This window comes from Lissotriton vulgaris, chromosome 6 (assembly GCF_964263255.1).
Source record: "Lissotriton vulgaris chromosome 6, aLisVul1.2, whole genome shotgun sequence".
In the NCBI taxonomy this organism is placed as follows: domain Eukaryota; kingdom Metazoa; phylum Chordata; class Amphibia; order Caudata; family Salamandridae; genus Lissotriton; species Lissotriton vulgaris.
The window spans coordinates 1603980452-1603996218 of NC_141694.1; the positions used below are offsets into that span (position 1 = coordinate 1603980452).

Genomic DNA, 15767 nt, shown 5'->3' on the forward strand with positions numbered 1-15767 from the left:
CTCTGTTTGGTATGTACCATGAGGGGGAATTTTTTAGGTAGCTGGGACCTAGATCATGCAAGGCTTTAAAAGTGAGGCATAATTCCTTGAATCTAATGCGGTTATTTACCATCAGCCAGTGACGCTCCTTAATGGAGGTTGAAACTGGGTGAAATTTGGGCATGTCAAAGATAAGCCTGGCTGCCGCATTCTGTATGCTCTGAAGTTTTCTTCATGTGTTGTTTTTGGAGTTTCATGAAGAGAACATTACAGTAATCTAGTTTTGCTATGATTAGTAAAGAAACAACTGTTTTTCTGGTGGTTAGAGGAATAAAAGAAAGAACATTTCTAATGATTCCTCAAAGTGCTAAATCTGGCTGAGACAACAGAGCTAATATGTTTATTAAAATTCACTTTTTTTCATCTATTGTTATACCTAAATTTATTGATTTTTGGACTGGGGTTGGGAGGGTTCCCAACTCTGCTGTCCAGCATGGCGGGCTCCAACATTGAGGTCTGTTACCAAAGAGTATCACCTCGTTTTTCTCTGAGTTCAATTTGAGACAATGCCTTCTCATCCAGTCAGCAACCGCTCTCATACAGTTGTGAAACTGAGAGATGGTTACTTCTGTATTGTTCACGGCCGACACAACAATTTGGGTGTCATTTGCATAAGATGTAGGGGAGAATCCAAAAGATCTAATCAAGGAGGCCAATTGTGAAACATAGACATTGAAGAGCAGAGGGTCAGAGAGGATCCTTGGGGGACCCCACACGGAAGTGAGAAGGAGTTAGATGAGAAATTCTCAAGCATGACTGAGTGACTTCTGTTGGTTAGAAATTATTGAAGTAGAGCCAGGGCTTTGTCAGCAATGCCCAATTTCTTAAGACGGTTGCCAAGAATGACATGGTCAACCGTATCGAAGGCCGCCAACAAGCCCAGGAGAATGAGTGCTGCAGAGCCTTCTTTGTCCAGGATAGTTCTTAATTCATCTGTGGTTTTTATTAATGCCGTTTTGGTACTATATTTAGCCCTGAAGCCGAACTGAGAGGGGTCCAACAGATGATTATCCTGAATGAACTGTAACAATTGTGTGTTGATAATTTTTTCACAAGTTTGGCTGGAAATGGTAGCCTAGAGATGGGGCGGTAGTTGGCTGGGCTGTCAGGGTCTAGGTTTGCTTTCTTTAGGAGTGGTAAAATGGAGGCCCTTTTCCAAAGATCAGGAAAGATACCAGTGCTAAACATCACATTGAAGATGCTAGCTAGGAATGTATCAATCGGAGCCGTAATCTGTTTTATTATGGAGGGGGCATGGGTCATATGGTGATCCTGACTTAGTGGAATTGACTAAGTGAAGGACATCTACAGGGGTGATAGATGTAAATTGATTGAGGTTGGAGGGAGAAAGTGTGGTGGCTGCATCTTTGACAATCATGGGGCCAGTGCTAGTGCTAATGTCACAGTAGGCAAAGAATTAATTGTAGATTTGTTCCCGTTTTTCTGAATTCGTTTTTGTTGGCTTTAGGATTCTGGGCACTTTACACTCCTAACTAGTTCTAAAGTGCAGGTGCTCCCTCCCTAAAGCATAGTTTGATTGGATTATCCACAATTCGCAAATTTCATTTACTTATAAGTCCCTAGTAAAGTGCACTACATGTCCCCAGGGCCTGTAAATTGAATGCTACCATTGGGCCTGCTAGAAAAGAGAAAAAGTGCTAGCCCTCGGGGTGATTTACCTCACAATTTTTGAGAATACAAACAAGGGGGAACCTTTTGTTTGTATGGGTTATTTTATTTAAACCCTTTTATAAATTTTGATCATTTTTAGAAACATTTTTTCATGGGTGAGAAAAAACACTAAATACAAACATTTACAATATTTACAACTATCATGCATACAGCTATCATACAACTATCCAACAACTGACATATATTAGGCCTGGGCGGAGTTGGCGGAGTGGGGCTTCGCGGAGCTACGCGAAGTGGGCGAGAAACTACGCCCACCTCCGCACTCCGCGTAGCCCCACTCCGCAAACACCACCCGGCCGCCAGCCCCGCCACCCGCCTCCCGCCTCCCTCCCGCCCTCCCGAAATACATTAAATTAAAGGAATAAATTAATTTAAAACACACTTACCTTGCCGGCCGCTGCCCGCCGCGTCCCCGGGGCTCGCTATCTTCCGGCTTCTTTCGTAATGCGCATGCGCGGGCGGCCGCGCATGCGCATTTCTCACGAGAAAATGCGCATGCGCGGCCGCCCGCGCATGCGCATTATGAAAAAAGACGGAAGACGGAAGATAGCGAGCCCCGGGGACGCGGCGGGCAGCGGCCGGCAAGGTAAGTGTGTTTTAAATTAATTTATTCCTTTAATTTAATGTATTTAGGGAGGGCGGGAGGGAGGTGGTGGCGGCCAGCTACGCTCCGTCTGCGGAGCGTGCGTAGTGCCGCCTGGCTCCGCCGGCTCCGCAAAATGCGGAGTAGGCGGCACTACGCACACTCCGCAGACGGAGCGTAGCTGGCCGCCCACCCCTAACATATATACAAATGAATCCACATTTATGTACAAGCTTCTTTTACAAAAAAAAATAAGTAACACTTCGACCACCACAAATAGTTAATCTTTGTGGAAATTCAAATCATTAAAGTGCCCCACCAGGGTCAAAAAACAGAAAAAGGCAACAAGAAATTGAATTTAAACTCTTCAATTAATTCAAATTGATGAATAAACAAATGGAGATTCCTAAATCAAAATGCCTATTTGCCGTTTGCCAACGCGTTTCGAATCTGGATGCAATCTCAGATTCTCCTCAGGGCTCTTTCAATGTGGTACTCTTCTTGGATGGATAACGCGGTCCCGCGGTCCAATTATTCAAGTGGGAATAGGGCTTTTGTTTTGGCAGTGGTTCTTGAGTTGTTAAAAACGGGGACGCTACTGTTTTCTTTCACGCTGTGAATTCTCCGCTCACAAGGCGATATCACTACAGCCTGGAGATTTTTGATTTAAGAGCAAAGGTGGTTGCTCTTGCGCCGAACCCAAAGGTCCTTTGCTATCGAGCGGGGGGCAAGCTGAAAGCTCCTCCGCGGCGTGCCACAAGGCGTGCTTCAATCGCGCTGGTTTCTAATTCTCCAACTGATGGACCAGGAAATGCGAACTCATTGGTCAATGAGTTCGCATTTCCTGGTCCATCAGTTTCTCTTTTCTAGTTATATTAGGTCCAGCTGCCCCTCTGTCCCAGGACCAAACTCCGTTTTGTTCACAAAAACCATTGGGCCTGCAGCACTCATTGTGCCACCCACTTAGGTAGCCCTTTAAACATGTCTCAGGTCTGCCACTGCAGAGTCCGTGTGTGCAGTTACATTGCCATGCTTAGTTGGCATTTACAACCCCTTGCCAAGCCTCAAACCCCCTTTTATTACATGTAAGTCAAACCTAAGGTAGGCCCAAAGGGTGCTATTTAATTACAGGGTAGGACGTGCACTTTCTTAAAAGTCATACTTTTTTTAAAGTCATACATGTCCTGGTAGGGAAATACTCTCAAATGCATTTTCACTACTGTCAGGCCTACCACTCCCTTAGCTTAACATTGGGTGTTACATTTAATTAGCTGTAATTCCTAATTGAAAGGAGGTAGATCTGTCATGTTTAGTATCACTGGCATTGTAGTGATACATTATCTTTAATGGCAAATCCTAATCTATCATTACAATTTTTTTAAATCCCACTTTTAGAAAGATTATATTATTCTGCTCTTGGCCCTGTGTGCCTGCAGCCTAGCTTTAGTACATGTCTGGGGTGGTTGTTAGCTGGGCCTTGTGCATAACCTCTAGACAGCCATACACAAAGGGAGCTTAGGTGTAACTGATGGGCCATCTCCAGCCTGAAGGGAAATCCTGGGCAGGATAGGAGGGAGGAGTTGAGAACGGCCTCATACTTACAGCTTAATTGGCTCTGTCCTGTCCCCACGCAAAGGACAGCTTAATCTCTGTAGTGGGCAGGAAGAGGGAACCTCTGTGCACTTCAAAGCCCCTCTTCGAAGTCTCCCTCAATTCAAAGGCACTATTGCATATAAGAACTGGACTTCTGACCCTACCAACTCAGTACACTTCTGGGCCTGTGGATACTTTGCCAGGAAGAAGTACAGCTGTGCTGTTGAAGGACTGCCACTCTGCTGGATTTCTGCTCTGGAAGAACAGCTTTTTCTGCTGTACTGACCTGCCTGCTTCCCTCCTTGCCTGGGTGAGAAGGACTGGACGTGCACTACTTGAACCCAGAGTGACTCCAAGGGCTTGCTAGCTTGCCTCCAGTTCTGTCTGTGTCTGTGAGTCTTGCCCTGCCAAGTGCTGCCAATCAGTTCTGGGCCCTTGAAAGTAGGAATTATGCGGCCGCTCCAGCTGAAACCCATGCATCAAAGCAGTTGTGTCACTTGGAACCGTCGTATCTCCATCGACGCTGCTACACAGCTGCGAAGATCGAAGACACAGCATTGCTGGTTGCACAGCGAAACAACTTCATTCCGAATGCATCCATGACTTTGCACAGCTCAGAGCAGATGCATCTCCATCCACCTGTTCTTCGGCAACAACCCATTGCCCCATTGCTTCTTGCATCTCGGCTCTATCGACGACTCATCAAAAGTACTTTGAACAGGGTCAAACCTGAACCCTGTAGCCTGCCCACACTCCATCATGATCATCCTGAACTTTTGGCTGTGTCTCGGTGTAGCACGACCAGGTAGCCGAGGTTGGTGCTATATAATTTAAGCACTATAATTCAATATCCATAACTCTGGTTATACTTATTGCATTTATGTTGTTTTGTTCATTAAATTAAGTTTCATTTTTCTAACCAGGTGCTTTTTCTTTTTGTCCAGTGTGTTTACTGTTTTACTATTTGAAGTGTTGCACAAATACTTTGCACCACCTCTTAAGTTCAGCCTGACTGCTCTATGCCAAGCTACCAGGGGGTGAGCACAGGTTAATTTAGGGTGTTTTTGTAACTTGACATGACTAGGATTGGGGTTTCTGGTTGGACAGGGTGCATCCCTCTGCCAACCAGAAACCCAGTTTCTAACACATAATAACAGAATTCAAGGGACAGAGGCCTTTGGTATCAAACCAACCAAAACAAGTCTTCAAGTAGATCATTTTTCCTTGAAATCTTTGATGTGCAGGATATTTACTTGATAAATGTCTAAGTTGGAGAATCACGGAAAAATTTCTGCACTTAGAACCATTGTCCCAAAAAATAAAAGAACACATTTCAGTACTTTCATGAAGACCCATCAAATGCACACACTTAAAACAGGGCACAGACATTTAAGAACTGAAAACATTTTAATCCTGCATTTGCAGTTCCATGCGTCTCTTTCACTCTGTGAATACCGGAAGCTTGATGACTTGATTATATTTCGTAAACTTCTTTATGGTTATTAAGTATACCTAATATGTGAAGTCTTCATGAAGTACAGATAATAATCACTATAAGTATTTGATATTTATAAGGGGGATACCGCTTGGGGTGGAGTAATACCTGGAAAATAGGGATGTAACTATAATGACACATAGGACCTTTCATGCCTCAGGTTTCACTAGTGTCTACAAAACAGAAAAATGAAGAAAGAAGGATGGAGGCATTTGTGTTATAGAGATGATAATTTTCAGAAATTTTACATTAGTAACTATTGTACAACTGCTGCTAAGAACATTTGTCTTACTAGACCAGATGGGATCGAAGTTTTATACTTTGATGGCACATTATCCTATTATGAGGATTGGTAATTTAACTTCCTAAAGAGGTATACATTTGTCACAGTACCACAGTAAATGAAGTACACTCATGTAAGGACATCTGTCTGTGGCACTCATTAGAGTATATACCATCTGATACTCTCCAGACAAGGGTATCTCTGATCCACCCACAGCACTTTTTCTGCAACTACAGCCACCAATATATACCCACAAATAAAATGGCCATGCCCAACAAACAAGCAAGGGCAAGTACAATTTCATTAAGCAGATTGCATAGGCCAAACAGTGTGTTTGCCAATGGCATATATCAGCCAAGGCAACACTGAATGGAATATTTGATCCAAGCTTGTATGTGCTTTGCACCATTTCTCTTCCCGTAATCACTTTTTCATCAGCAACCAAATTGAGTCTTTTGTTTATCTTTTTTATTTCAAATCTTTTTTATTGAGAGTCAAGACAATACAAAAATACACCAAAGAAAACAAAAATATGAAGACCATTAAGATATGATAATCACAATAAAGTGCAATATGAATATAAAACGTAAGGATGGTACATCAAAGATGGGGAACAAACAATATCAAATATTGCATAAGTATATACATACAATACTGTAGTTGAGATACTAGTCTGCCAATATACTGTAATACATAAGATGTACATGAGGTGGCACCTTGATGAGTAAATGACAATCATTAGCAATATTTACCCTCCAAACATAACATATTTGAACATATTGGAACCAAGGATAAATGCTGGAGAAGGGTAAGGGTAAGGAGGGGGGGAGAGGTCTAGGCAGCAGAAGGATGGCACTAGATACTACATACAGGGTGGAGCAGTGAGCTCACAATATGGGAGAGGATACACAGTTTGCTGATACAGGTAGCTGACACAGGTACAATGTGAGGCGTTGTAGCTTAAGGCGGGTCGTAACAAAGTTCTAAAGAGTCAAGCAAGCTCCATAGTTTGGTGTGAGGTTTTTGCCAGGGAGATGAATGGAGGACGTCATTATCAGCACCCCTCAGGGACACCAGCCACTCCTGCCAGATTTTGAAAGTGACGTCGGAAGCATTCTTCCATTTACTTAGTACTACTTTGCATGCAAGAGTAATCATGAGGTCTAGAAGGTACCTGTCATGATCTCTTATTATGTGCGGATCAATTGCCCCCAGAAGAACATAGCTGAACTCCCTAGGAGGCCTATAGTGAAAGATACGTTGGATGTAGTTATATATCTCATCCCAGTACTTTTGCAGTAATGGACAGTGGAAAAGCATGTGTGCTAGGTCGCCCACACCTGATTTGCAGTTCCAACAAAGAGGACTATCTGTAAGTTTCAGTTTGAAGAGTTTCTCTGGTGTCCAGTATGATCTGTTTATCAGCATAAATTTGGTCTGCGAGAGAATCGGGATATTTTGTAATAGAATGAAGTGAGGTGGATTTTGTCCCAGTCTAAGGTCATTGTGGAGGTGATGGGTTCACTCTCCCAATCCCGGAGTCTTTTGTTTATCTTGACTGTTTATTAGGAGTGTCCTCCTCTTCCCTAAAAATCTTTTCCATTTTTTATTTATGTTCTCTATTTTTTATGTTGGGCCTCATCTTATTTAGAAGCGATAACAAACTGTAGACACAGGAGAACACGCACAGCTAGTCGCAGTTATATTTTCCCTATTTTAATAATGTTATATCTTTTTCTTAAGAATGATTTTGAAAGGTGAACAGCCAAACAGCTAAGGCAGCACATGCATTGCTAGGGCAGCATAGGCATTGCGACTGCCACCAATCTACCAAATCAAGAGTTGACCTCAGGGTCAGTGACAATTTTTGCCCAAACTGCTCCTGCCGACATGACAAAACAAACAGTGCTGCTGAGACTACCATGCAATGGCAGTAAAGTGGATCAGTTGTCATTCTTTGTTTTTGAAAGTCAAGTCCCTAAGGTGGATGGTTGTACTTGGAAAACAAAAAAAATACTGTCCATGACACATTGGAGTGTTGTTAATACTGGCAAAAGGCACTTACAGTTTTTTTCTAGTCCAGTATTACTACTCTCTTCAAAGTGGTCGCAAACACAAAACCAACTATGTGATACTAAATTAAAAGTTCTGCCATAAACTGGGCAGGCCTTTTGTTTGACCTGACCTCCTTGGCATGGTATTTCACCAAACTGTTCACCTTCACCCCTTCTGCTTTGCTGTATTTGTTTTTGTCAGCTTTTGGACTTTGTGCACTTTGCCACTGCTTACCAATGCGGAAGTGCTTGCACTTGCTCCCTAAAACATGGTCAAATTGGCTTACACCTGACTGCCACATTTAATTTACTTATAAGTTTCCAGTGTCTGATACAAGGTTGTGGCCGAAGGGGAGAGGATGTAGCCTAACGGCTAGGGAGGTCGACCGCAAATCGACCTAAAATTGACCTCAATCTGGGGAACCGGGTTCGAGTCTCGGCAACGACGCTCAACATCCTGTGATTGTGGGCAAATCACTTAATCTCCCCGTGCCTAACAAAAACAAACGTGTCCTTATCTAACGCAACTGGTGCTCATGTAAAGCACTCTGATACCCGATACCTTCGTGTCAAGTTTACGCTATATAAAACTCAGAAGAAAAAGAAATCTGATACATAACTTACTCAGGCATTATAAATTAAGTGCTATTAGCGGGCCTGCAGCACTGATTGTGCCACCCACTAACATAGCACTTCTATTGCCATCTTTACAGCAGTTTTTATTAAATTGACCTGGCAATATAAACTTTTTGCCAGTCCTAAATGTTCCTTTATAATACTAACAAGGCACCCCTGAAGTAGGCCTTAAAGGCTCGTTGGACATGTGCATGCTATTTAAAAAGTTGCACATGTGGGTTTAAAAAGTAAATGCCCTGACTGTAAAAAACTCCTTCAGTAATTTTTTACTATTGTAAGGTCTATCTCACTCATTGACTGACACTAGATTACCTTATTACATATAATAAGTGCTAACTTTAGATTGGGATCAGATAGAGATATGCTGTTTAGATTCAAGTGAATTGAAATTTAAAATCCTCTTTAATGGTAAAGTCAGATTTGAAGTCACAATTCTGAGAATGGCACTGTTAGAAAGTTTACAAAAATTTGATGGATGGAATGTTTGAATTGATCTCAGCCACTGGTGATTACTCAGGGCTGCATCCCAGTCCACTGTTATTTTGCACACCATTGCAACTCAGTTTGGACCCAGCCATATGCAAATCATTATTGACCCTTCTCCAATGGAAACAATCCAGTCTGAACCTAGTTCAAGTCTTGCCGGAACAGGAACACAAGCAACCCAGGACCAGTTTTGACCTAGGTAGGAATCATCAGTCAGGTATAGCTTGATTCCATTGACAGAGTGTGCACAGGCCCTGTGTCTGGGTATACCCATTCCTCTTAGGGCGACACTAAAGTATACAAAAAATTGATGAATGGAATGCCTCACTTAATCTCATCCACTGATAGTTACTCATGGCCGCATCACAGCCCATTGTTATTTTACACACTGTGCCAGTTCAGTTTAGACCCAGCCATATGCAAATTAGTCCACTTTGCTCTGACAGGAATAGTGCAGCCCAAACTGCCATCACTAGTGGATGAGATTGCTACAGGATGCCCCACAGGGGGATGTTTGTAATGCAGAAGCTGGTGGCGAGAGGCCATTGGAATGACAGGGCTTCCCCTGCCTCTAAACAAGGCAGAGGAAGGAAAGCTAGGTGGATGGACATCCATTAATTTGAGACAGATATCCCTTTACTGCTTAGCTGTAAATTAGGTTCTTAAACTCTTGATTTCCACTAGAATGCCAATAGCATTCTTACGTCCAGTACACAATGACACATTTGGCAGATTTATGCCCTTCCATCGCATGGGCTTCTCTTCCCTCACTGTGGTGATGTAGGAGGTGTTGCCCAACTACCTATCGCTAGCATCACCAAGATTACAACCACCTCCCAAAGATTTTAATCCAGAAGATAGTAGACAGTTTCTCCCAGTTCTGTGATCCGTTCCGGTTAGGGTTTTACATGTAGAATGTCCTCATAGAAAGTGAGGCAACATCTTTGTTCATATGTTCATATTGTAGTGAAGCAAAGGGTGTGGCGGGTAAGAACACTCCCTCACTACGTGTGAAGAAAAGAAGGGGACCACTAGCTGAAGAATTTCCTCACCACCAATGGCTCACAACCGTGAATTTCATAATTGGCACTATTCATAGTTCACTTCTTAAAGGTGTTTGTGACATTTCCCATTGCTCTCTTATCAATAAAACAACTTAATGCTGATGATATGTATACAATTACTTGTTGAAATTGCTGTTCATTTTTATTTTATTTTGTTAATATGTAGTACTTTTAATCTATGTTTTGCAGATGTGATGCACTTCAGCCAGAACCAATTTGCAGTTATGAAGCTGGACGAAGGGAAGTACTCTGCTGTCTATAGCTGTGGGCTGCAGGTCACGGTAACACGAAGCAGCAGTGGCATTTTACGAGCACTGGTCCGTGTTCCTCAGACCTTCCTGAATAAAACCTTGGGTCTCTTAGGATTGTGGAGCGGAAACAGATCTACTAGCTTTATGTATCCCAGCGGGAACATCCATGATGGCATTGCCACCGAAGAAGAACTCTACAATTTTGGCCTCTCATGTATGTATCTGTGGTTATACATATGCTCATTATTAGGGACATACCTAGATTTATTTCTGTTTGGTACCTGCATGTGTAAGTAGATTGGTTTTGCATTGAATAGACCCAGACTGAGCCTTCCTAAAATAGAAACCTACTGGAGCATAAGGGAATTATTATCATAATACTTGTCACCCACTGTGTTATTTCCTCAGCTCATTTGTGTGTGCAGATTGCTTATTCCAGGTTTGGAAGTAGCATAGTGAGTATCTCAAAGGAGACCCACAAGAGGGCTTTATTCATGCCCTGACGAAGCCATTCTGGGGGTTAAAAGAGAGGATGATAATTCATTACTATTTGTTTTCATATTATTGTTTTAATTACTTGCATTTTTTGTAAATCATGTGGCAAAATTAAATAAGCCAAGGAATAAAGTGTGGTCTTAATTGCTTCCTGAAAAGTAAGTAATTATTACTAGCCTTAAAATCTGAAGTCCATGAGAAGTGCAAAGAGACATCTCGACCCCAAAATGATTATGACTTCTGTGATGTTCCTAGTGTTTAGGGATGCTCAGGTAAAAGTTCACCTGATTTCTAGGGACCTACAGTCCTGGATATTATTTATAATTTGAGTCCAATAGACCGTTGACAGCTTTGTATGCTAAATCACTGATCTTAAAAGGGGTTGAGTTTACATGTGGAACCAGATGAAAGATCAGTGAGCCGTTGTTGTCCGGGAACAGCTCTAAGAACATTGGCAGCATTGTGCATCAGACCCTTTCAAAGAGTAATTCAATACATAGGCACACTGATCAGTGAATTATCCTCCTTATTACATTGCTTTTTCCATTGTCTTTAAACCCAATGCCTTTACTTTACCTGGAACTTTAAACATTAACTTATTAAATAAGCTGTAGAGAATGCCCTGCAAATTTTAATTTTGAGTCAAGAATGAAATCAATAGATTTCACCTGAGTAATGAGTTTGGGGCATCACATCCACTACTTGATCATTATGATTGTGCCTGTGCAGGCGGAAGATGTAATTTACATGCTACATTTATTAGTTAAACATTGGCTGATGAACAGGTCAAAAGCCTCAATTGAACCCAGAGATGATGCCTAGCACTCAGATGATGATGCCTGGAGACATATAGGGTGTCAGACATATCTCATTTATGCCCTTAACCATGATCCTAAGGCACTGACAGAAGCTTTCGTTAAATTTTTATAAATGTTCAAAACAGTAAGCCAAAGATTTTATCTCTTGGGGAAATGACCAGGCTTGGGGATATGGATAGAACTGGCAAGCACCACGCTCACTGCGAGAAAACGTTTTGGAAAGAGAAGAGGAGAGTCAGTTTAGTAGCTTTCTATATGAATCACATATGCTTTAGCTTTAAAATTGTGAAGAACAACCCAAAATTTGATTGTGTCAAACGATGCGAAGGAGAAAATGTATTTATAAAAATTGCTGCAATACATAGAAAATTCATAAAAACATACACAATCATACCTTAAAAACTGAGGCGCACTATTAAATTAGATGTGTTAATTTGTGTCTTGAAATACATTAGAAATTTGCCTTGCCGAATACTAAAAAGGGGAAAATATCATTATTATAAAAACTTGTTTGAAAGGGTTTGTTATGTTGGATTAAAAAACACAAGAGTTAGAAAGTGCAATTTGCATTCAGAACCAGAGTAAACTTTAAAAGGTCATCACATATAAATAACATGGATAGATGCTTAGAAATCTAAATCCGGCGATTCGTGATTATTATTATCTTTTGAGATGGCATTAAACAAGGTTTTATTGATATTTGTATTGAATATATACCGATATGTTACATCGCAGTATCATTTCAACGTAAGTCGTCACAATGACTTGATCTAGATGGCGCCCTGAACTTAGTAATAGTATAAATACTATTCCAACTCCATTATGTGCAACAGTAGGGAAGGTGTTGGAATAGTAAATTATACTATTCCTTAGTTTAGAACGCCATGTAGAGCAAATCTTTGTAACAACTTGCTTTGTAATGGTACTGCGATGTTACAACACAGTTGTTGTAACAACCGTGTTGTAAAGGTAACGCAATGTAATGACTGCGCTGTTAAAGTTGTTTCCCATTTGTATCCAGCAATGCTTTTCAGTATTGTGTATCACCAAAGTGGGGGTATATAATTATTGCGCTACTCTTGTATGATTAGAATTAAAAAATAATAAGACTGTGGAGAATGCATAGCCTAGATATGTTCCCAAAATGTACCGGCTGGGTGGAGAGCTGACACAGTCCCTTAATTGAATACAAATATACTGGATTTGAGTAATGATAACTTGTGATAATTTAAGTTAAACACCCTAAAAAATTACCTTGAAGAGCTAAACTATAACACAGAATTACAAAGTGAAAATTGCTTTTTGGGCGATGAGAAAATTGTCAGGCACTATGCATTTTGTTAATGGATCTGGGGAAATTATCAGAGGGCCTACCAGATATGTCTCCAAAATACACATTTCATGAGCCCAGATTTTGCCTCACAGTATTTTAATTTTACTATGTTAACAATATTGCCTATAAATACTGCAAAACATTTGCTGCTGCTTTCATTCGTCTCCTTTGAAGAGTCTTTTAAAAAAAATCTTATAGCACACTATTACAATTGTAAAAAAAAGTACCACATTTCTGTTAACATTTTTATACTTCTCAGGGATTGTCCCATCCCCGGAAAGTCTACTGGACACAAAACAGAAGGTAGGAGTCTGGAAAGCCTTCCGTCCAACATTCACATCAGAGCTGATGACCTCTCAATCGACATCACAAAAGCAAAAAGCAAATGACACCTGCAGTGGTGATGAAAACTGTATTCATGATGCCCTCATTACAAATAATACAGATCTGGGGTTGGAGACCAAGAAATTCTTTGATGACTATCAACATCAAGTGGTCATTTTTGGTGAGTGTTTCAGTGCAATGAAAAAGCTTAACAGTTCGAATAAACACGTTTATTACTTTGGTGTCCACCACATTATCTCCTGTGGTACCTGATGGGTAGATATTTTCCTTAATGTGTGTAACAATATTTCGTTGCTTATATTGCTTTTCACACAATCATGGCATAATTGCCTAAAATGAAAAAAGGTTAGGTCTCCGAGCCCATATTTCAGGGCACCCACTTTCCTTTTTAAGGCAATATTGGTCTTGAAACTGGCAGGAAAGGAAACCTTCCTAAATAGAATTGTGCCTCCCAATTGTCATTTCTAAAAATGTTGAGCTTTAAACATTAACTGCATAGTTCTATTTCATGATGAAGGTCATATCCTACGGTTATACTTACCATTGAATGAAGAGTTTTTATCAAGTGATTGGAAACATAAACATAGAAGACAAACTTTGCAGTGATGATAATGAGGAATTGTGCAAGTGTTCAAAATTGTTTTTTAAGTTCTTTAGGCCATTTTATGAGAGAAAACTGGACATCCAGAATCACTACCTTCTACCAAGAAACAGAACAGCTTATCTTAGAGCTATGAACCACCAATATACATTTTAAACTCTGAACAGGAAGCCAAAGTGCATTATAGATGGGAGAAACAAATTGTTTGTGCCTCCTCTCCAGCCATGTCGCTGACCATTATCTGGTTGCTTCTGCAAATTAAACATGAACTGAGTAGTGAAAAGAAAGGGAGCTAAGGGTCGTTGTTCTGCTCATGCCTTCATGTCTCAGAGGATGCCTGCCTCACTGTTTAACACCATGACCTCTCCCTGCATTACCTCCTGTATGAATAAATAAATACAAGATATTATAGCTACATCTGTGAAGTAAATTTGACTTGTCTATACTAAAAATGATCTTTAGGTTAGAAGGTATCCGGACGGCGATTTCATAGCTGTGTCTTGATCAGTGTTAAGGAGGCTGCCATAGTATTTGTTGGGAGCACGTTTCTGATTTTGAGGCATTACTCACTTCATAGTGAAACATTTCTTGATCATGGGAAAGTGGGCCAAGAGGCCCTCCCTTTTATGTCTTTGCTACCCTGATAAAAAGTCAGATTATTTACTAGCTATTTGGACATATTGCAATTCACTGCTTAGTGAGCAATCAGTGGGCTCCACACTGTCTTAGGAACTGTGTGACAGTAATGTGACGGTTCTAAACCAGGAATAGTCTTACCTCAGTGTATGGAGTGGTGCTGGGCCTATATGCTCCACATTTCTGCAACAGCACTACCATCCTGGTCCTTGGGTCCTAGGCAATGCCTATCCTCAGGCAGGACGCTGCTTGACTAACTGACTCCCACTGATTAGACAGGAGTCCCACTGATGGAATAGGAGTGTGTAAAGGAGGATTTGGAAGCTGACTGATCCTTTCAGGGCTAACATATAGGGAGTCCTCATTGAACATAAAAAAGTGTATACAAATTGGATACTAATAGTATACAAATCCAGAAACACTGAAAGGCTGTATCTCATTACAGCAGGCTAGGATAACTACAGCTTGGTACTCTGTATTGCTTTATTAATTTAATAAACCCCTCCAGTTCCCTCTTCAGAATGTGTGACATTTGTCATTTTGTTAGGGGGTATTGTAGATTATGGTAAGCTAAAAATGTCCTTGTTCTAATTTTTAAGTAGTACCTGCCAATTAAAGTTCTGTAAGAAATGCAATGGACATGCTTTTGCTTAGTTTCGAATTTGTACAAATGCTATTGCTTGCTTTCTATTTTGCTGTTATATTTGAAAACACGAGCAATTAGGATTATGAATTGTGCCTCGAATAACTATTAGCTTCTACTTTTTTATCTTGGAAGTCATAACACCTAAGTTCCTAACTAATAGGCATGGAAGTTGTTAAACTTTTAAATGGTGAAATGATCTTCAAAACTGAAAGTGTACTGTTTTATGACTTCCCTTCCCGAATGGTTAACTGAAGCTCTAGGAGTAGGATATTTTTACCAACACTTTGAATTGATTGTTGTGCAGCTAAGATTCTTCAGGGAACCATGACAGCAGATTTGAGTGATCATATTACATGTAAGATGTGAAATATTGTACAATTAAGCACGCTAATGAAAATCAATAAGCCTCAAATTTGTATGAGTCAAAATCGAGCAAGAGCATCTGATATTTGACCGCTGGAGCAGTTCAGGCTTGCTGAGTCTGTATGGGCTACGTAATTTAGCCAGAAAAGAAAACAGGTTTTACTTTAGAGGTGTAAAAACTGAAACTTTGCTACGCCAACCCTAATTTGAGAGTGAATAGCGGCTGTAGAAAGGTGTTGCAAATAATTCTTAGATCATCCTGTTATAAAAGGGATTTAGTACTGATGCAAAAGAATCGTAGGAAATAGTTGTAACTGGACACTCCTACAATTGTAACATATGCTTTCTGTCTAC

General features: G+C 40.7%; 1 protein-coding gene across 1 annotated transcript in view; it reads left to right on the forward strand.

Moving 5' to 3' along the window:
- The window catches only part of LOC147709194 (uncharacterized), a 575919-nt gene that overhangs the window by 268287 nt on the left and 291865 nt on the right, over positions 1 to 15767 (forward strand). The window contains exons 12-13 of the mRNA XM_086925447.1: positions 10115 to 10390; positions 13082 to 13327. Of these exons, the coding sequence (XP_086781573.1) occupies positions 10115 to 10390; positions 13082 to 13327 (522 nt within the window). The remainder of the gene's footprint in view (positions 1 to 10114; positions 10391 to 13081; positions 13328 to 15767) is intronic.